Source organism: Chelonia mydas, chromosome 1 (genome assembly GCF_015237465.2).
Source record: "Chelonia mydas isolate rCheMyd1 chromosome 1, rCheMyd1.pri.v2, whole genome shotgun sequence".
Taxonomy (NCBI): Eukaryota; Metazoa; Chordata; order Testudines; family Cheloniidae; genus Chelonia; species Chelonia mydas.
The window spans coordinates 52,451,253-52,473,172 of record NC_057849.1 but is presented as its reverse complement, the minus strand read 5'-3'; the positions used below and the strand labels follow the sequence as shown (position 1 = coordinate 52,473,172).

General features: G+C 39.9%; 1 protein-coding gene across 11 annotated transcripts in view; it reads left to right on the top strand.

Annotated features, from left to right (window-relative positions):
• The window catches only part of POSTN (periostin), a 50,225-nt gene extending 29,225 nt beyond the window's left edge, over positions 1–21,000 (top strand). Inside the window, exons 13-25 of one of the 11 annotated variants that reach the window (XM_007070899.4) lie at positions 841–971; positions 1,157–1,259; positions 2,077–2,144; positions 3,931–3,976; positions 5,063–5,134; positions 7,304–7,366; positions 8,821–8,898; positions 11,776–11,865; positions 12,716–12,796; positions 13,425–13,505; positions 15,753–15,839; positions 18,761–18,802; positions 19,749–21,000. In XM_007070899.4, coding sequence (XP_007070961.1) covers positions 841–971; positions 1,157–1,259; positions 2,077–2,144; positions 3,931–3,976; positions 5,063–5,134; positions 7,304–7,366; positions 8,821–8,898; positions 11,776–11,865; positions 12,716–12,796; positions 13,425–13,505; positions 15,753–15,839; positions 18,761–18,802; positions 19,749–19,786 — 980 coding nt within the window. In that variant the 3' untranslated portion in view covers positions 19,787–21,000. The remainder of the gene's footprint in view (positions 1–840; positions 972–1,156; positions 1,260–2,076; positions 2,145–3,930; positions 3,977–5,062; positions 5,135–7,303; positions 7,367–8,820; positions 8,899–11,775; positions 11,866–12,715; positions 12,797–13,424; positions 13,506–15,752; positions 15,840–18,760; positions 18,803–19,748) is intronic. The other 10 variants (XM_027833049.3, XM_027833048.3, XM_027833050.3 and 7 more) reach the window with 10 other exon arrangements.
• Positions 21,001–21,920: the final 920 nt, after the last annotated feature.

The following is a 21,920-nucleotide window of genomic DNA, read 5'->3' as shown; positions in this document are numbered from 1 at the left end:
TTTTCCCAGGGTTTAGGTCAATTTATTTGCACTGCTCAGGGGTGTAGATTTTTCACACTCCTGAGTGATATAGTTATACCAACCTAACTTCCTACAGTAGACCAGGCCTAAGCTCAAAAGCTTGTCTCTCTCACCAACAGAAACTGGTCCAATAAAAGATATTTAACTCAACTACCTTGTCTCTCTAATATGCTGGGATCAACATGGCTACAGCAACACTGCATATAACAATCTAAGTCCATTATCACTCTCTTTAATTCACTACTTAACTTTTCACCCAGAATTTACTTCTCCTATCTTCTGCCATTATTTTCATTCTGAGAATTCATATAAAGCCTGGATCCCATTGGATTTTTTAAATGGCTTAGCTTTCTGAATTTGTTTAAAAAATTGCAGACTGTTTAATATGATCTCATTCTATCCATAGTGGGCTTGGCACACCATTACACTGTTGTCTGGTAGATGCTTATTTATGGGATTTAAGTAAGAGGAGATCAGACAAGTATTTAAAGACTGGACAATTCATAGCTGTGATTTTTCAAAGCAAATGAATAAGAGCAAAATGCTGAATGCTTTTCTGGTTTATTCTATATAGGTTCTAATACCACCCTCATCACTGTATTTTCTTAGTGCATTCTCATTAAGCAATGTGAATAACACTTGGTCACATCTGGTTTGTGCTCTCTCTCACCCTCTTCCTAGGGAAAGAATGGCATGTGCTTTTGAATATGCCATGTTGTGTGACTGTTTAAGCAGTGATCTTATTCAAGCATCATTCCATGAGTCCTTGGTATCTTTACAAATGAACTAAGCAGTACTATTTAATGGCTATTTTTATAGGGGACAAAAACGCTCTCAGGAACATTCTTCTTTATCACATAACAAGAGGAATTTACATTGGAAGCGGTTTTGAACCTGGCGTAACGAACATTCTCAAAACTATCCAAGGAAGCAAACTGTTCTTGAAAACAGTAAGTACTAAAAAAAAACTTATGATACTCCCTCTAATAGGGATTGGCATATCAGGTCCATATATTAAATAGTATATATTACAGAAAGATGTGTACTTGAACAGTATAAACTGCCGTAGTAAGACTAAACTTTTTTAGAAATATACATGTTCAGTATCTTGAGTTCTTTTCTCATTGTTTGTTAGGTAAATGACACACTTCTGGTGAATGAACTGAAATCACAAGAATCTGATCTCATGACAACTAATGGTGTTATTCATGTTATAGATAAACTCTTGTATCCAGTAGGTGAGTATTGACTTATTGCAGGGAATAAATATATAGAAAACCTCTGTCTGCCTCTTCTCAGACATGTCTAAGCATATGCAAAGAGTTAGCAGTACTCTATGTTTTGTGTTTTTTTAAAAAAATCACTACTTTTATAATTACAGAATGCAGAAAAGCAAATAAGAATTGGTTCTTGGACAATCCTTGCCTGGTGCTGTGGTATTTTCTTAATTGTGAGAATACCTCAGGCTCAGTGCTTAATTTGTAATGAAAGAAGTGCCAGAGTTCAAGCAATTAGATGCTGGCGTTCAAGCAAGTTTTTTTTTGCATTCATAACTGATGCAGCAAGGCCAGAGGTGCTGGGGCTATGAACTGCCATGCCTAGAAGTGCCGGGGCTCAGCTTTGGCAAGCCCTGGCACAAATTAAACACTGCTCAGGCTTATGGTAGGATACAAGATGATACAGGCTGTGTACCCAATAGAAGAGAGATTTGGACTCCATGTCCATGTTGTAATCACAATCCCTTCTGATTGCTAAGAACAATGGCAGAAGGAAATAGTTACAGTTACAGATGTCAAATATACATGAGTACTGTTTCTTCACAGGGTTTCTAGTCTTACTAAAGGCAAGCTGCCTTTACCATTATTTAAACTGATAGATTTTTATTCATTACTGGACTTCAGATTGTGTCATTTAATTATAAATTCAAATCTGAATGCTTATTCTGAACCTCAAGAAATGCCTTCAGTTCAGAACAGTGCCGTCCTTGACAGCTGATCAATGGAAGATCTTTACAACTGTTTCCTTTTCCCAAAATATTTGCATTCTTTTTTGCAGATGTACCTGTTGGAAATGATCAGTTGCTCACCATCCTTAATAAAATGATTAAATACATTCAGATTAAGGTACTTTTTTAAATAAAGGTTTGATTGTTTATGCTTTTAGCCATATATATGCAAACAGAAGGGTTCCCTCCACCAGTATTTCTTCAATGAACAACACTTTAATCTGATTGATAGAGCCCTGTTTGTCCTAGAACAAGGATCCACTTTCCATAGAGTCATCACATAAGCCATTATATTCACTGTCAAATGAAACTCGTAAATATCAGATTAAACAAATATCCTGCCAAGGATCTTTGGTTATAGTACATTTGAACATACTGAAGTCTCTGACACATTCTGGGCCAGATTCAGATTCCTGCTGTGGTTATATTCCACCCCTCCAGCAGCATAAACCAGTTCTAAAGCCAGATGGCTCTAAACCCTTGAGGATTCCCTTCTCTGCAATAGTGGATTAATGCCTGGGCCCATGGGGCTCATGCCCAGGGCCCCTGGCAAAGATGGGGGCCTCCTCAGGAGCTCCAGAAGCTGGGTAGAAGTCGGGGGGGGGGGGGGGGCTCTTCCAATGCTGGAACTGTGGCCCCGCCCCTTGCTCCTTTTCTTCCCCCCAGAACCCCACCACCTGGCCAGGACAGAAGCCGAAGCTGGGCCATGGTAAGAGCCTCCCAGGGAGCTAGGGCCGCCGTGGGGAGCCCTGGACCCTCCACCTGCCCTAGGCAGGGGCCAGGGTGCCGAAGAGCAGCCCCAACCTGTGTTCCCATCCCCCACGGGTGGGACCCACGGGTGGGGGCTCTGGTTGGGCCTCCTGCCCTCTTCCTGGGACCTGCAGACAGACTCTGCAGGGAGAATAGGCCCTGCCCTGACTGAGAGGCACTGCAGGGAGCCCCGGGAAGGTCACAGGCAGTGAGGAGCCAGGCAGGGAGGGCTCCTCTGGCACAGCTTCCGTTGCTACTGGCCTGGCTAAGCAGCCGCCACACTCTGCCTGGGCTCTCTCGGTGCCTGAGCCCAGTTCCTGCTGCCAGGCTGCCCCTGCCAGGTCCCTCCTGCCCCCGGTGATAGACTGCCCTTTCTGCTGCCTGGGCTTTGTGCCCAAGGCAGCACTCACGTGCGGCAATGCTCCTCCTGTCACCTCAGGCTCGAGGCTTGCTGTTTGGGGCGGAGCAACGCTCCCCTGCCACTCTTCAAAACTACTGCCACCTTGTGCCTGCCCAAGGCCACTATGCCCATTTTAAAAAGTGGGCAGGCATGCCCCTCCCATTTTCAAAACTGTGGAGGGGCCATGGCCCACCTGGTCTGCCCGGTTCTGGCACCCCGGGGCCCCCAGGATGTGGGGGGCCCAGATGTTCTTTGTGCCCAGGGCCCCAATAAACCTTATCTGCCTCTGCCTCGCTGGGAGAAACCTTGAGTGGCAAAGGAACTGCCGTCACCTATGTCACCACACACACCAGCCCCCAGCATGAATCGGGGGCAAAAGGAGGCACAGTCGAGGCACCACTAGAAGGGAGCTCAGAGGTTTGGCCCTTCCACACAGGTGGGCAGAAATGGGCAGACCATTATGGTACCCTAAGCTGTAGAATTTTTAGAGGGTGTAGCAATTGTCACTCTTGTGTGTCCTCTGCCAACATCCCTCATGGTCTGTACAGCCAGGGGCTAAAGCCTTGCACACCCTCATGTCTCTAATACTACTGTGGCATAGGGTCTGATCCAATGCCTAAGGAAATTCAATGTGGCTCTTGCCCATGATGTCAGTGGGCTTTGGATCTGGTTCATATAATATTTAATGCATTAAAAAGTGAGTTTTTATTGTAAAAGTCCTTATATGTTTTCTGGATTTGTTTTTTATTTATAGTTTGTTCGTGGCAGCCGCTTCCAAGAGATCCCCCTGACATTTTTCAGTAAGTTAATTTGGAATATTTCCAGATACCGTTGGTGATATTGCTTCTAAAAATTGTTGCCAGTGCAGCTTGAAAAGCATTTTTCAATTAAAAAGAATGTCATCTCTATGAAATTAGGCCATTCTAATGGCGTATGGATGAAGTAGTACAAAGTAGTACAAAGACACAGATTTGCCTTTATCATGATACCCAATGCAGTATTTTCATATTTCACTTCTGTGATGGGGAAGCAATGCTGAAGGAAGCAGTTTAAATTCCTCAGGCTAGGGTGGTGGAAAAAAAAGTCCTCATTTAGCTTTCAGCAATAGCCCAGGATTAGGGGCAGTGCAGAGCCATATTGCTTCAAAGAAGCGGCAGGAGACAGCATTGACCTGTGAGCTCTCTAGTGTAGCCATAGCCCAAGACTCTGGTGCCGCAAAGGCTTATGCACATCAGACTTTGGCACATGCCTATGTCTTTGCAGGGCTGGAGCCTAAGACTCTAGATAGATATAGAGAACACTGCATTGGGCATTAGAGAATTCAGAACTGATAAGCTGAAGTTTAGATTCAGTTCTCAGAATGACATGGGTCGACGCTGTTTGTTTTTTGCCTCCCTATCACCTGTGCTGTCTCTTGAAAAAAAAATGTAAAACTCAAATTTTAAAAAAATGTTAGAGAATTGTAGGAGTCTCTGCTTTCCTTTGTTTATCTTCTGTTGTCATGGAGCTGATCTTTTCAGGAGATACAAACAAAGATAAATAGCATATTTGTGTAGTCCAACACTATAAGCCTCAAGCCTAGAACACTATTGGTGCTACACAAACAATAAAACCTATTAATAATATATGTAGTTGATTTTTCTGTTGAATAGTTTCCTTCTGTGCATAACGTGTATAATGTCTATAACTAGAACTGATTAGGTTCTTACTCTAGATCTCTAAAAAAGTCTTTTTTTGCATACAGTACTTCACATTATTGTACCTCATTCCTTATAGCCACACCTAATCTGAAAGAGCCATACTATAAAGAGATCATAAGAAAGGAACAACTTTGTTTGGATACGCTTATGTAACCATGCTTCATGTTCCACTTTCTGTACTTTCAGCATCTAAATTTATAGTGGAGCCAAATATTAAAGTGATTGAAGGCAGCCTCCAGCCCATCACCAGAAAAGAGGGTAAAACTGGCTCCTTTTCAGCTTGAAATACATTGATGTAATAGGATTAATTTTGGAACAGAACAAATCCAGGTTTTCACATGTTGCTTCAAAAGCAGAGATAACAACTAGAAGTGGCCAAACTTTTCTGAACCAAAAGATCTTTCTTAAAAGGCCTGTTTTCTAAAGTAATTTTTGTCATGGGAAATGGCTGGCATTTTAATTTCAAAAACAAAACAAATTGTATCTTTTTTTAAAGATTTGTTGGGTTATTTTAAGTACCAAAAACATTACTCAGTTTTCAGTAAATGAAAAAAAATCAAATGAAGTTTTCGATAATGTTTTGTTTAACATTTTTAAAAATGGGACATTGAACAAAAAATGGATTTGTTCCAAACAGTTTGAAGTGAAAACATCAGCATTTTCAATAAAAATAGATGTCCATTTTTCAACTAATAACGATGTTGGTCCTAGCCATTTGGTATGGACATTTTAGGAGGACTCTTCTCTCCCTGTTTCTCAGGAGTGATCTCCTTTCCTGTGCTGCAGGCTGTGGGAGTGGTGCTGGCATAGGAGCCAACTCCATGGGTGATCCAGGGCTGGAGCACCCACAGAAAACAATTAGTGGGTGCTTAGCACACACCGACAGCCAAGCTCCCCTCCTCCCCCCCAAGTGCCTCCTGCCCGCTGCTGGCCCCACTCATCAACTCCTCCCCCTCCCTCCCCGTGCCTCCTGCACACCACGGAATAGCTGGGAGGGAGGGAGAGGAGCGGGGATGGGGAGCACTCCATGGAGGTGGTGGAAAGCGGTGGGGTGGGGTGGGAAGAGGCAGTGGGGCCTTGGAGGAAGAGGTGGAGTGGGGGTGGGAAGAGGCATGGTGGGATTGGAGGCTTGGGGGAAGGCCGAGCCTGGGCAGAGGGGCAGTCGAGTACCCCCGGGCAGAGAGGAAGTCAGCACCTATGGATGGTGGGTCCAAAGAAAGTGGGATAGAAATCTTGGAAGGGATTTTCAAAAGCATTCAGTGTTGACCTAATACTGCTACTACGGAACTCCAAGGTAAAACTCCCATTGAGTTCATTGGAAGCAGAATGAAGCCAACACTGAGTGCTCTTGAAAGTCTCATGATTCTCATCCCTACTGGATAAATTCTATGAAGGAATAAAAAATCTTCAGTCATTTAAATGCTGCCTCATGAACTCGGTACATAAGGCAGAACACACCTCCGCTGCTTCCTTAGGCACCCAGCAAATCACTTGGAAGCCCCCATGTCCCACTGGAATGTTCCAAAAAGAATTTGCTGAAGTCAAACCCAGCAAAGAAAGGATTAAATAAATGCTTGTAAAGTTTCTATCAAGGTTATTATCTGTTGTTGTTGAGGGAGTTTCTTCCCAACATGAAGGTCGTGATCTTGCTTATTCCACAGTTAATGACAATGTGAAATAGTGTGAGTTGGTACTGTCTGATGCACAGGTCAGAACCATTCACCAAAGCAAGATGAAATAACAGTACAAATAGTGAGCATTGACTAGTCACTTCATCCAGCCAGCTATCACTGGGTGGCAAAGCAGTAATCCTACCTCTGGCTATACCCCAGTGCATGCTTTTTGTTTGCCAGTATTCTGACTCCTCCGATAGTCTCACCATTGAGTCTCACTCCTGGTGAAGCCAGTTTTGGCTCTCATGGCTTGCCAGCAGCAGCAGCTGCAGCAGTCCCCAAAAGACACAAATGCCTGCAACTGTCGTTAAAAAAATGTCCCAAAGTTGCCAAAATGTTACTTTTTCTAGCTATGGCAGGAAGTCTTAGACAGATCATAGTGCTAGAGGAGGATTTAGTGAAAATAAATACTCTTCCGAAGTCTCTTCAGAGGGTAGGGTGGGCTACCCATCCTGAACTAAGCAGAAAAGTACTGCTTTATGCAACCCTCTATGTGCCACATATTTTGATTGCACTAGTCTGACAAAAAACAAAGCAGATTAAGGTTAAAAGGAGCAGAGTTTTAAAAACCACCACATAACTTTATGAATAATTGTATTGAGTTGTGTGATTAAATTCTATTACATTGTGTTATTGTGTACCTGCTTAATATGCCCGCAATTAAAATGCAAAAATTCCTCTAAATTTAAAGCAGCAACAACTGAGCATAGCTGTTATTGTTGTGGTCACTAAAATATGTATGTATGTTTGTCAGAAAAACCAGGTAGAAAAATCACGAAAGTAGTTGGTGGTGCAACAATTCGAAAAGTTACTCAAGGTAGGATTTATTAACAGAGCTATATGTTTTGTGATGCACCAGTGTGCTCTAGATTGAGGTTCATTTAGCTAGTTATTTAACTAGCTAAAAGCTAATCTAGGACCCTGTGCATCACCTCCTATTACAAACATATAGGAGGTCCAGCAAATCTGGACTGTATTGTTTTAACCACTTGACAATAAACCAACCTGTATGAAAACACAATGTCAGGTGAATCCTGATTAATAATCATAAAAAAACCTTCTTATAGAATCAACTTTTATGGAAGGTCAACTTTTTAAAAAAAGACGGTGATTATCTGTTATTAAAACAACGAGGAGTCTGGGGGCACCTTAAAGACTAACAAGATTTATTTGGGCATAAGCTTGTTAGTCTTTAAGGTGCCACCGGATTCCTCTTTGTTTTTGTGGATACAGACTAACACGGCTAGCCCTCTGATATCTGTTACAAAGAGAGGAATTGTACAATAAATGTCAACTAATAAGGTTAAGGACTATATCATGCTCTTAGCACCAAAAACAGAGTAAGGGGAGGTGCAAAAACACATCTCCCTTTTGGGAACACCATAATACTCTGTAAAGAAACTGCACTGATGTTGTGTTTTAAACTTAGTCATGCATTACTCAACTGCTGCCTTACAGTTATAGATGAGTCTGAGCCAGACATTCAAACTCTGCCTCCCTCAATCAGACTTTGGGGCCTGGTTCTTTGCTGTCTTAAATCATGTGTAGTTATTGTAGTCAGTATAAAATGGCTTTAAAATACTAACTGATTGGGATGGGGATCAAAGACAATAGCCACCTGCACTGACAGGTGTCCCTACCACACCAGTCCCTACAGGCTGCTCCATTGGCCTCCAGTATGGCTCTGCTTGAGATATGCTACCATTGGCTGCACAGTGGTAGCTGCAGAGAGATCTGACAAGGAGGTAAGGTTGATTGAAGCAGAACTAACTGGGTATCTGAATGGTTAGCAGGAGACAGTGCCATGAAGAGAGTCAGGAGTCCTCCTCTGCCCCAGCCCACCTCCCAAATCTCCACAGAGCTCGTTCCATGCAGAGCTCTGGTGCAGAAGCATCTGTAGGGTTCCAAGGAGTGGAGACAATGCCAAAGAGGAGATGTGTCCCAACTTATACCCAGGAAGGCAGATCCCGAGGAGATGATTTTGCCATAGACGGGACAGAGGCTAGTCAACAAATCTTTAAACTCCCAATATACAACAGGGTGAGGGATATTATGACTCCAACTGGTATGAGAAAATGCAGGGTTATACAGTTGTTCTCATGAATGGATACACTTAGTTTTATTTTCTCATATAAATCTCTGGCATTATCCAAATGTATTATTATAACAATAAATAATCAAAATGGAATATTATATGTTATGGTTTTTGTGTGGAGGGTGTTAATGCCTTTTCTACCTTAGCTGTTTTGAATATTATATTTTTTTTTCCAGGCACGAAAATGCTCGAAGGGGAACCAGAATTAAAATTGTTCAGAGAAGGCGAGACAATAACTAAAGTGATTCATGGAGGTAAATAAACTTTCCGCGGCTAGACTTTATTAGCCAGAGTACTTATGAAAGCTTTATAGTTCCAAGTCAGGTTTTATTTCAATTAAGAGCCATGTGGGTTTTTATGAGTCATCGGATTTGCTTTTATTATTTCATTCAGGAAATATAGTAGCATTTAATTCCTACTTGTTACAGATTTTGCCTAACTCTTCCCAAATACACTGTATCTGATCAAGAATCAGGGGGTAGCCATGTTAGTCTGTATCCACAAAAACAGGAAGGAGGCCGGTGGCACCTTAAAGACTAACAGATTTATTTGGGCATAAGCTTTCACGGGCTAGAACCCACTTCATTGGATGCATGGAGTGAAAATTACACATGCAGGCATTATTATACTGACACATGAAGAGAGGGGAATAGAAATGGAGAACCACTTGGGAGGTAACTCCCTTCTCTTCATGTGCCAGTATAATAATGCCTGCATGTGTAATTTTCACTCCATGCATCCGATGAAGTGGGTTCTAGCCCGTGAAAGCTTATGCCCAAATAAATCTGTTAGTCTTTAAGGTGCCACCAGACTCCGTTCTGTATCTGATGTTATGTTTCCAGCACTTTACGTGCTGGGTTGCCATCTGTCTCAATTTAATTGTGTTTGGTGGCTGTTGTCCTGCCTTCTAAAGTGCAGTAGGTAGAAGTGATAGAAAGTGAATATGTTTTGATATAGAAGTGAATCTTAGAAGCGTAGGACTGGAAAGGACCTCAATAGGTCATCTAGTCCACCCCCTGCATTCAAAGCAGAAGTAAATACTAGACAGTTCCTGACGGGTGTTCATCTAACCTGTTCTTAAAAACTTCCAATGATGGTGATTCCACAATCTCCCTTGGCAATTTCTTCCAGTACTTAATTACCCAGACAGTTAGGAAGATTGTTGACTGTTGACTCATGTTAATCCTGCAATCCACTATAATTCTCAAATCCCTTTCCGCAGTACTCCTTTCTAAGCAGTCATTTCCCATTTTGTATGTGTTCCTTCCTAAGTGGAGTACTGTGCATTTGTCTTTATTGAATTTCATCCTGTTTACTTCAGACAATTTCTCCAGTTCATCCAGATCATTTTGAATTGTAATCGTATCCTCCAAAGCACTTGCAACCCCTCCTAGCTTGGTATAATCTGCAAAATGTATAAGTGTACTCTCTAAGCCATTACCTCAATAATTTATGAAGATATTTAACATAACCAGAACCAGGACTGATCCCTGTGGGACCCCACTCTATATGCCCTTCCAGCTTGACTGTGAACCACTAATAACTACTCTCTAGGAATGGTTTTCCAACCAGTTATTCACCCATCTTACAGTAGCTCCATCTCGGCTATATTTCCCTTGTTCGTTTATGTGAAGGTCATGTGACACAGTATCAAAAGCCTTACTAAAGTCAAGATATATTACATCTACCACTTCTTCCCTATTCACAAGGCTTATTACTCTGTCAAAGAAAGCTATTAGGTTGGTTTGACATGACTTGTTCTTGACATATCCATGTACTTGTCACCTTATTATTTTCTAGAGATGTTTGCAAATTGATTGCTTAATTATTTGCGCCATTATCTTTCTGGGTACTGAAGTTAAGCTGACTGGTCTGTAATTCCCCAGGTTGTCTTTATTCCCCTTTTTTATAGACTGGCACTATATTCACCCTCTTCTCATCCTCTGGAATCTCTCCCGTCTTCCATGATCTTTTGAAGATAATCACTAGTGGCTCAGATATCTCCTCAGTCAGTTCCTTGAATACTGTAGGGTATATTTCATCAGGCCATGCTGACTTGAAGACATCTAGCTTGTCTAAGTACTTTTTAACTTGTTCTTTCGCTATTTTACCCTCAGATCCTCCCTCATTTCCACTATGTTCGACGTCCAATTGCCACTAACCCTTTTTGGTGAAAACTGAAACAAAAAATGTCATTTAGCACTTCTTTCATTTCCACATTTTCTGTTATTGTTTCCCACCCCCATCATTGAGTAATGGGCCTATCCTGTCCTTGGTCTACCTCTTGCTTCTAATGTATTTGTAGAATGTTTTCTTGTTACCCTTTGTGTCTCTAGCTAGTTTAATCTCATTTTGTGCCTTGACCTTTCTAATTTTGTCCTTACATGTTTGTGTTGTTTGTTTATATTCATCCTTCATAATTAGACCTAGTTTCCACTTTTTGTAGGACTTTTTAAAGTTTAAGATAATTGAAAATCTCCTGGTTAAGCCAGGGTGGTCTCTTGCCATACTTCCTATCTTTCCAATGCTGTGGGATAGTTTGCTTTTGTGCCCTTGCTAACGTCTCTTTGAAAAACAGCCAACTCTCTCAAACTGTTTTTCCCCTTAGACTTGCTTCCCCTGGGAGCTTATCTACCATCTCCTTGAGTTTGCTAAAGTCTGTTTTCTTGAAATCCATTATCTTTATGCTACAGTTTTCCCTCCTAACATTCCTTAGAATCATGATCTCTGTCATTTCAAGATCACTTTCATCCACTTCCACTTTCCACGTGGACATTGGCATTTCCGCCCACTTTCCCAGATCCTTGAATTGTTTCTAACTAATATGGGCCTCAACCAAAACTTCGGATATGACCATCCCTGGACTTGAGGGAAGCTTAGGTCCTGATCCGGATCCAAGCACTGAGGCCAACTCCATAGAGCCATTCTTCTCAGTATTATTAATTTGTATTACAGTATCACTTAGGGGTCCCAATCCAGATCATGTCCCCACGGTGCTAGGTGCATAGTAAGAAACAGCTCCTGCCTGAAGAGTTTACTATCTAAATAGAAAAGACAAATAAAGGGTAGAAGAGAGGCAATATAAGTACAGAGAGGTAATGTCTCTTTGAATTTTTAAAATATCATTACAGAGCCTATTATTAAAACATACACCAAAATCATTGATGGACATCCTGTGGAAGTGACTGAAAAAGAAGTGACAGAAGAGAGAATTATTCAAGGTAAACTATATGAAGCACCTTTCTAGTCACACTGGCTGAAATTTACCTTTCTGCACCAGGCCAATCTATGCATTTCTGAGGTCCCACTCTGGCTCTTGTGGTGCACTGTGCAGAAAGGTGAATGCCATCCAAAATTCTTAAGCCCTTCCCACTACTCCTAGGGAAGGCCAGCTCCTGGCTGTGGGTTGTACACAGATGTGTCTGCAATATTTTTAACACAATGTAGAAGTATCAAAAATCAGCATGTTTCTATATTTCAAAAAGGAGTGTCTTTTGCAAACATTTCACTAATGTATGCCATGGTGGGTTTTTATTATTAATTATTAGTATTATTTTTTAGTTTTTTAAAAATGGGCCCATTTTCAAGATAAGAAGATTTCTGAGGAAAAAGGATAAAAAAAGTTCACATTGCTGCTATGGAAAGGACAATTTTATCAGTATTTCAAATAAAGCAAAATTTGGGAAGGTGGCAATATCTCCAAAATTAAATTTAAAATTTTAATATTAGCAATTAATGTATTACTAGCATTTAAAATAATGTATAATAAATCATTAATTAAGAAAAAAATATAGGCATGGTGGGTAAAATTTTCAAAAGCACTTATGTGAATTAGGCTTCTAATTCCCATTTTGAAAATGGAACTTAAGCTCTTTGGAATCTAACTAAGTACCTTGGGAGAGTGGGTGGAGATCTCAATATTGCATTCTGGGGTCATCTTTAATTATAATTTTGAACATGATGCTTCTGTTAAAGACAAAAAACTTACTAGATGTTTCATAGGAGAAAATACATTAAAATGCAACAGTGTAGTCTTTGTTTCAATGCTGCCTCTTTTAAACTTTGTTTCAGGTCCTGAAATTAAATATACCCGAATTACTGCGGGTGGTAGAGGAGATACGGAGGAAAATTTGAAGAAATTGCTTGAAGAAGGTTAGTATTTTTCTTCTCAAAGAAAAATGTAGGCACCATGAGATCCACCCAGGTATTTAATTATTGGAAATTATGCATCTTATCATTTTAATAGATATACATATACAAGGTGGGCCCAAGCCACAAGTTCAGAGCTAGAGATTAAACAATCCAAAGTTTAGGAGTGCTGAGATCTGATCTATTATTTGATCTATTATAAAGATGTAGGGTTCCTTGAAATCTGAACCTCAAAGTTGAGGCTTGTTTGGATCTATATAAACATGTGCTTGAAATGCAGTAGAGAGCTTTATTTTTCAACATGTTGAGTTCCACATCAAGACAAGAAAAGAAGACCCAGAAGCAGCTGTGAAAGACATACTACAAATGACCCATCATTGGTACCTGTCTCAATATGTACTTCATTAGCAATTCATTTTAAGTGGAACTGCTCATGTATACTGTATACCGAGAACTGATCAAAATGATTGCTTTTCTGTCATGATGATAACCAGATGTTTGGCATGGAACTTCTTATAATAAATGGATTTTGTAGTTATTCAGCTTGGTTCGTTAATGTAATGTAATGTAATTTAGAATTCTGAATGTCTTATGTAAATCAACTTTATGCCGTAAACATGTATCCTCTCAGAGGTTACCAAGGTGACCAAATTCATTGAAGGGGATGGTCATTTACTTGAAGATGAAGAAATCAAAAGACTCCTGCAGGGAGGTTAGTGAGTGTATGACAACTAACCTCTACATAACAGGTTCTGGTGATTGAAACCTCTCTCAGACAATTTGATCTCTTAACATTTTAAAGATTGACCTAGCTGATCTAGTTTAAATATAAATCTACCAAAAAAAAAAAATGAAGAAAAAGGCCTCCTGAACTATAAAATGGCAAACTTTGAACAGCCAATTTTCATGCTCACATTGATAATGAACAAATAGAAGCTTGTTTGTTTTTTAGTCTTTAAAATGTTACCTAATTCAAACCTACGGGAGCAATGAAGATTTATTCCATTAGCTGCAAACTTTTTTCCAGGAAATCGTTAACTTTTAGAAACACTAATGAAATGGAAAGTGTTACAAGAGGACAAATCCATTATGCTTTTCTGTTATCCAGAAATGAATATTCATTGCCCTCAAGTTAACAATCAAAGGCATGTTTAGCATCTCTCTTTGAATACTGACAGGTAATGTGGGCCAAAATATTAACTTTAATTCTCTTCAAGTATAGCATTCCTGGTAATGATTCTCTCTCTCTCCCTCTCTCTCTCAATTCTAACAGTTTTAGCAATAAATAACCAGTGGATGTAGAAAAAAAGTAGAAAAATGTGTGCATATGAAATTATTTCTTTATCTATAAATACGGAATGTATTCTGCTTACTGCATAGATTAGAACAACTACCTGTAGTAGCAAAGGTGACAGTGAAAAAGAATTCAAGTATTCTGGGGAAATTTAGTATTGGCCTGACTAATAAATTTGAAAGGATATTTGTCTATTTCTCGAGTCATACGGTAAAACCTCTGATTTAGATTAATTGAATCCATTTCTTCTTGTCATCTTTTTATTAATGACAAGTTTGGAAGTCAGTGAAGTAGGTCACAAACAACCCTGGACCTAATCCTACGGACAAATTCAACTAGGCTCAGATTCTCAAAGGCATTTAGATGCCTAACTTCCCATTGGAATTAGGCACCTAAATACCTTTGAAGTCTGGGCCTTAAACATTTGCCTAAGTAAGGATTTAGAAAAGGCTTCAGGATATAGCCCTTAGCTCTTTTATAAAGTAAAACCATCACAGTAAACACTCATTGGTCTACCTTATCTTAACTGGTAGACTCAGCAGGCAAGCAAAGGACTGGTCATAGAGCCTGAACTGCTGCATTATCTTTACTCATAAGCTTCTCTAGGTAAGGATTTAAGGAACTGTGATTAGGGCAGTGTGGGAAAGCTTGCATTACTGCTGAATATAGTGTACACATATTAGCAGTAAAGTCTCCAGGGCTACCCATCTTTTATCTTTTACCTGCACTAAATTCAGTTAAAGCTATTTTAAAATTAAATTGAAAAATTACAAAAGATATAGCAGACAAATTAGAAGCACTGGACTAAATTCCATTGTCTACAGTGGGGGTGCAGAAGTCAAAAATGCTGAATTTGTGCCCTAGGGGTGTGCAAAGCTCTAAAGTTGTGAATTAGAGTGGCCTGACACCTTGGATCTCTTTGGTATCTAGCTATTGCCCTAAATTATCAAGCTCTGCAATTAAATACAATTAATCTCTAAAGCTATATGACTCTACAGATTTATATAATGGTGATACATTGAGTATTAGTAATAAATTGGGTAATTCAACATAGTCTCTTGAATTCTTTTCTTCTCCTTGCTATCATAAGGTGGTTAGTAAAAGCCTCTTGCTTTATGTAATGGAGCAAATGAGCGGATTATCTGTTTTTCTTCAGTCTTCTCTACACTTTTCCATGTTTTAATCAAGTCTTTTACACCACAGTACAGTAGTTCTAGCCAAGAAGAACAGCTACACATGCTGCATTGTGGCTTCTGTAATAATGGTGGTGATGGCTCCCTGCTCCCTCCGACTGCATCAGAGCACTTCTGTTTTACAACAGAGAATTCCCCAAGCACTTGAACAAACCTGAGTCCAGTCACAAATGTATGTCTTGCCTTTGTGCAAAGGAACACGCTCTCTAATGGGCTGTTATAAAATTATATATAATCCAGCAGAGCTTTCTGCACTTGGCAGGCTTTGCTGAAACAAAGCCCCAGTTCAGCCCTAGAGAAGGAGACTCCCCAGTGTCAGGGTTGAGAAAATTGGCAGGATTGTACGATGCTTATAACATGGCATCCTGCTCACCACTATGCCCCCAGAATGAAATGTGTCCTGACCAGGCACCCTTCATATTGAAAAATGCTATCCCAGATTTAACTCATTTGTTTTTAATGCTTATCATAGCTGGAACTGAGTACACCAAGGTTACTAAAGTAATTGAGGGAGAGCCACAGATTATCGAGAGAGAAATCAAGGAAGTCCATCTGGAAGGTTAGTTTGTCTAATAATGCAAAAGCACTGAGACCATCTTCATCTGCAGTGATCATCCCAGGTGGGGTTTTATAGTGTTTGTGCACATAAGTTGTTTAGCTCCGAAACTACAGTTTTAGCAGGAAGAGTTTTGACAGTTTTTTAAAAGGATTTGATCATACGCTGACATTGCAGAGAGTCATTTCAAAGTTTATTTTGAGGCTTATCCTAAATAAATTAACTGCCATGTGTAGTAGGCAAAGAAAAAGGTCTAGCTGCAAAATCTAGGCAAGAATACTGGAAAATGAGCATAATAAACTTACTGCCTTTTTTGTGAGCAGCACTATGAGAAGAATATGTAAGTTCTCAGTAACTTTAGTTTGTTTCCTGTTTCAGTGTCCATCCATTATGCTAGGAGTTCTCAACTGCGGGGTCACAATCCCGGGGCGGGGGCGGGGGGAGAGAAAGGACATAAACAGGGGGTGGGTTGCAACCATTCTTCCCTTCTCATATTGTTAAATGGGAAGGAGGTTCCAGTTAGGTGTTCTGGAACAATCTGTATAACGGGGGTGCTGAGAGCCATTGAACCAAACTGTAAACCCTGTATATGATGGAAACCACTTCAAGCCAGGGGATGCGGCAGGACTCCTAGTTCCAGCACCTGTGGTTCCAGTGGGATCCCAGGATTAAAAAGGTTGAGAATCACTGGACTATGCAATGAAATTCTTAGGGACCACATTCATTCCTGGCTTATGCCTGGGCTGAATTTAGATGTTCTAGTTTAACTTGCAGTTACTTGTAAGTTGCTCACCTAACAGTACCTACTGTGAGTTAAAACAAAGCAGTGATTTCTTATGATATTTGTGTGTGTCCTCTTTGAATTAGCATTTCTAATCATTCAAGATCCGTTGCTAAAGTGTATCTATTTCTTAACTGTTCACATTCCAGATATAGGATACATAGAAACAAATATAGTTTCTGGTGAATGAAGTTTCTCATGTTATCTGAAGTACCAAGAAATTAATTTGTTTCAACTATATTTTCAACTTATGTTAACTTAATGGATTTTGCAAACGTGAAAGAAATTCAGAGGATAAATTTACAATATACCAGAGGATTTGTTTGGTTGGTTGTTTTTTACATAAATAGTCACATTTTAATTGTTCAAAATGAAGTGCCGTATTTGTGTTTACAGGACTCATGATATATCTGTATAGATTAGGGGTGGCCAAACCATGGCTCGCGAGTTGCATGTGGCTCTTTTACAGTTAAAGTGTGGCTTGCAAAACTCCCCATACTCCTCCCCCCATTCTCCACCTACCAAACTTGGGGCTGGAGGAGCTTTGGGCTTCTGCCCAGCAAGGAGAAGGGGCTCAGGGCTTTATCAGAAGCAGGGTTGAAGCTCCAAGCCCTGGCAGGCGCCTCCCGTGGGGCTGGAGTCCCAACACTCGCCTTCCCACAGCCCTGAGCCCTGGCAGGCACATCCCAACTCTCAAACATGTGAAGATTGTCATATGTGGTTCGGCAGGTCAGTAAGTTTGGCCACCCCGGTATAGATACTTATAGGACATATACTGCATAATGGTGCGCAGTAAACTCCGGGTTTGATCATATACAAAAAAGATGTGGAGCATTGTGTATATAACTTCAGTGATAAGCAGGACAGGGAAGGCAGAGAAGTCTGATCTTCCATCAGTGAGAGAGATGCCCAGTAGCTTTGAGCCTAATAGCTCATGTAACTTAATTCAGTGAGCAACCTCAGCTAGGAGGCTATGTCCCTAAAAGGGGACCTGATTAGCATGGTGAGGCTTGCACTTAAGACCATGTGTCTGAATCAGCCATTTTCTGCACACATCTTCCACACTTTCAAGTGACATAGGGAGCTTGAGACTCACTACTCCCCAGTGCAGAACTTCAAAACTTTACTTTGCTTGTAATCCAGTGAAAATAGAAGTGAAGACTGTAGATAGGTGCGAGAAACTAGTGTAGCCTGCTGTTCATTGTGAAAGGACTTGCAAAATCAAAGTGTTAAGGTAAACAAAGTAAAGTGCAAAGCTAGTTAACTGCATGTGTTAGTAAATACAGCCTTAGTCGGCTGATGGATTCTAAGGGGAAAACTCTCCACTCAGATCAATGGATCTTGACTCTAATATTTTGGTCTCCCTTACATGTTCAGAACTCCTATTGACATTAACAGGCATTCCATGCATGTAATATCAGTGGCAAGATCTGCAGTGAGGATGTCAGAGAATATTTGTTTTTCTTCCTCTGGAATTTGTCTCATATTTATGCTTTCTTGCACTAATCTACAGATGTGGGTTACAACATTTAGCAAATGCCTGTAGAGTCACAGATCAAATGGATATTTTGAAAAACGTCTATTAATTAAGAGTGCCTCTGCAACATATTACCTGTAAGCCTCTCATCTCAAAAGAAGGGAATTCTGGGAATCTAAATTGTATATACAACGGTGCTGCGACATCACAATACTGACTGACTGCACTGTACATGGTTATTTGGAATTTCCAACTAGCATCTCAGGGATGGTTCATCTTCAAGAACTATAAAAAACAGTACAGGTCTTATGTTTATCTTCTGATATCAGTAAGTTATCAATTTGCTACCCTTTCCAGGAAAAAATAGCTTGTCAGCAGCACAATCATCCTAACTCACGTTAGGGATAATTCTGTATTTTTAAAGAATGTTTTTTTGTTATGATTTGTAGAATGAACAAAATGACAATGTTTTATTATTGTTTCTTAGTACAAGCCTTTGTGTTGCAGGTCATCAGTAATCCCAAACTTGTTAAATACCTACAACAGTGTTGACTTCATTTTTTAAGCTATGAGTTTCAAATCAGCTGTTGATTTGAATTAGAATTGAACTCTAATTCAAATACTTGTTTATAAATCATTCCTGACTGCAATATTTCTATTTTGTAGAAGCACCAGCAAGGAGACCAAAACCACCCAAAAAGGCACAAGGTACAGGAAAGGAAGCATTTTCATATTATACTTTTTCTAAGGATATTTTTAAGACAATAAACCTTTCCTGAGACTAAAATACATTCCAGTAAAAGGAACGGTAGTCATTTTTCGCTGTGTTCTTTTGCAAGGGTTGGTAATGTTAATGTTTTTTTTAAAACAGTAATATGCCTGAAAAACAACTCCTAGGGACTTTGTGCTCTGTATAAACAGGGCTGCACATTTCATTTATTGAAACAAAGGTTGAATATTGAAAAGGTATTAACCAGTACTTCCACTCCGAATACAGGCTTTATAAAAATGGCATTGTGAAGTTCCATCTTTATTGTGTTTCACAAATTTGATATCAACCTTGGTTGCTTGATAAGTAAAAGGATGCTTTTTACTTTGCAAACTGCCAGGCCTGCAACTCAATGTGACTTTGTTTCTCATGAATTGGCAGCAGCAGCAAAGATAAGCCAGTCATACCCTTGGCTACACTAGTGGAAGCCCATTGTCTCTAAATGATGTCCTCAGATGGGTTTGTGTAACATCGTTAGCTTTTACTGGAGTAGCAGATGGGCATCACTGGAAGATAGTTGGGTTGCATTTGGCCTGCAGCACTGATATGGTGAAGTCATTAAGAATTTTGCTGGCATAAGGAATAAATAATTACTGTGTAAGGGCCTCAGGATTTGTCCCACTAAAACTAGATATGGGATTAAGAGGGGTCTAGATTCCAAGTATTCTCAAAGTTTGGGGGTATTTGGATCCAGGGTTTTAGTGTAGCCTATTATCAAATGAGTAGATGTCCATGAAGTTCATAGTCAGATCAGTTGACTTCCATTGGGCTATTTGAAGGAGCAAGGACGGATTTAGGACAAATTAATTTTTTTAGTACTTTACTGACCTATTGACTATCCATTATATTTGCAAATAACTTTCTCCTATTATGTTTTGCCACTAGGAACACCACGGAGAAGGACAAGGCTAGTTCGTCCTTAGAGCTTTCCAGTGAGATAGAGTCCATAGAACTAAAAATGAATAGCCTGATCTTTGAGAGGAAAAGAAGTTGTTTTAAAATAAAATCAAAAGGAATGTGTCATTTGCTAATCAAGTATAAACTGAACCATGAGCCCACACAAAGGGTCTGATTGTGTAAACATTCACTACTGGGCTTCGTGCCCACTAGCATGAGAAGTCTAGTAAAGTAAATGAGACCTTTCTTGGTAGTTAGCATTATTTAGAGTGAAATGCTGGCCGCGCAGAAGTCAATAGCAAAACTCCCATTGATGTCAGCAGAGCCAGGATTTCACCCTATGCCTGGTAATAAGTGTTTACAGAATTGGGCTCAAACTGAGCAGGGAACATTTCAGAATGTAAATTTTATTATTTCTTATAAATGAGAAATATACATGAAATTAGATCATTTCTAGAAATATATCGTTTTGGTGACTTGATGATGGGTAATCTAGGGCGAGCTCTATAAACCTAGCACTTTTGGTTCAGTAATATCATGCATTTTGATGTCAACTTTCATCATGTTTTTAATGTCATTATGACACCAAAAACATTACCTTTTTTAAATTAACAATTATACCATATATTAAATGTATCATCTAGTTCTGCATTACATATTCAAACATTTCCTGATAATATGGCTAAAGGATTTTCTAAAAAAAAATCACAAATGAATTTCCTAAAATTTATTTGGTGTAGGATTGTGCTGGTGACATTTTCATCTATAAATAAAAATAATTCCTATTATAGGAATCCTATAGCAGACACAAAACTTAAGATACTAAAGGGATAACATTTTAAGTAAGAATGAGCCCTTGAATTGTTAAAGCATAAGGGATAAATAAAATGTATGCAAACTGTTACCTCTGCATGGAAACAAGCATAACAATAATTGGGGCTTGATATGAAAGCTTTTATATCAAACATGCTTTGCTAATGTCTGGTACTAATGTGGGTTTGTTTGTAAATTATGTCATTTTTATAACTCCAGTTTTGTACTCATAAAATGTTTAAGTCATTTGTCTTTTGCAATATTTTTATGTCAAATGTTGGAATGCAACTATTTGAGAAGAAAGAAAAAAAACCATTTCTTCAAGGTGCCTTAATTCTGCAGAACCAAGGTTTAAGAGGAGTCATTAGATGTGCTATTATTCTTCTGTTTTGAAACAAATACTCATTAAAAAACTGGCTGAATTATGCTTCTTTTTATTTGTAAGTAAACCCTTTTGTGACAGGGCAAATTCTAAATATTCTTAAGATTCCCCAGGGTAACTTTTAAACAAACGCATTCATATAAACGGGTATATTTTTTCTTTTTCCCACTTAGCATATGGAGTTTATCCTAAACTTAATGTGTATGTGTAACCCACACACCTCCTGGGTGTGGTGTTCTGTCCCATCTATTGGCACCGAGACCACTTAGCCCTAGTCTACACTGGGCGGGTGGGAGTCGACCTAAGATACGCAACTTCAGCTATGCGAATAGTGTAGCTGAAGTCGGCGTATTTTAGGTTGACTTACCTGGCTGTGAGGACGGCGGTGAGTTGACCGCTGCCACTCCCCTGTCGACTCGACTTCCACCTCTCGCGAGCTGGAGTTCTGGAGTCAACAGGGAGCGTGTTCGGGGATCGATTTATTGCGTCTAGATGAGACACGATAAATCGATCCCCTATAGATTGATCACTACCCGCCAAGACCTGCCCTTAGAGAGAGTTAAATAAGTCTGCTCTACAGCCTTAGCTAACAGCCAGCTGGCTTTTAGCTCATGCAGTAGAGGCTCATGCACTAAACTCCAGAGGTCCCAGGTTTAATTCAGCCCGCCAACGACCAGGGTCTGACAGCGTTACATCGGGTTTTAGCAGCACAACTCTGTAAGTACATAATCCATAGCCCCTTGAAGTCAACAGAAAGTCTCCCACTGAATTCAAGGGGCTATGGATCAGGCCCTAAAACACTCCATAGCAGTCCTTTGTCAATCGACTAGTGACTTACAGGGGTAGTTATGCTGTCAGCACCTGATAGACCATTTAGTCTTACTGGACTAATATAGTATCTTACTAGTATCTAGGAATTTATATGGTGACTTAATATGTTGGGTGCCCTTTAAAACTGGGGACCA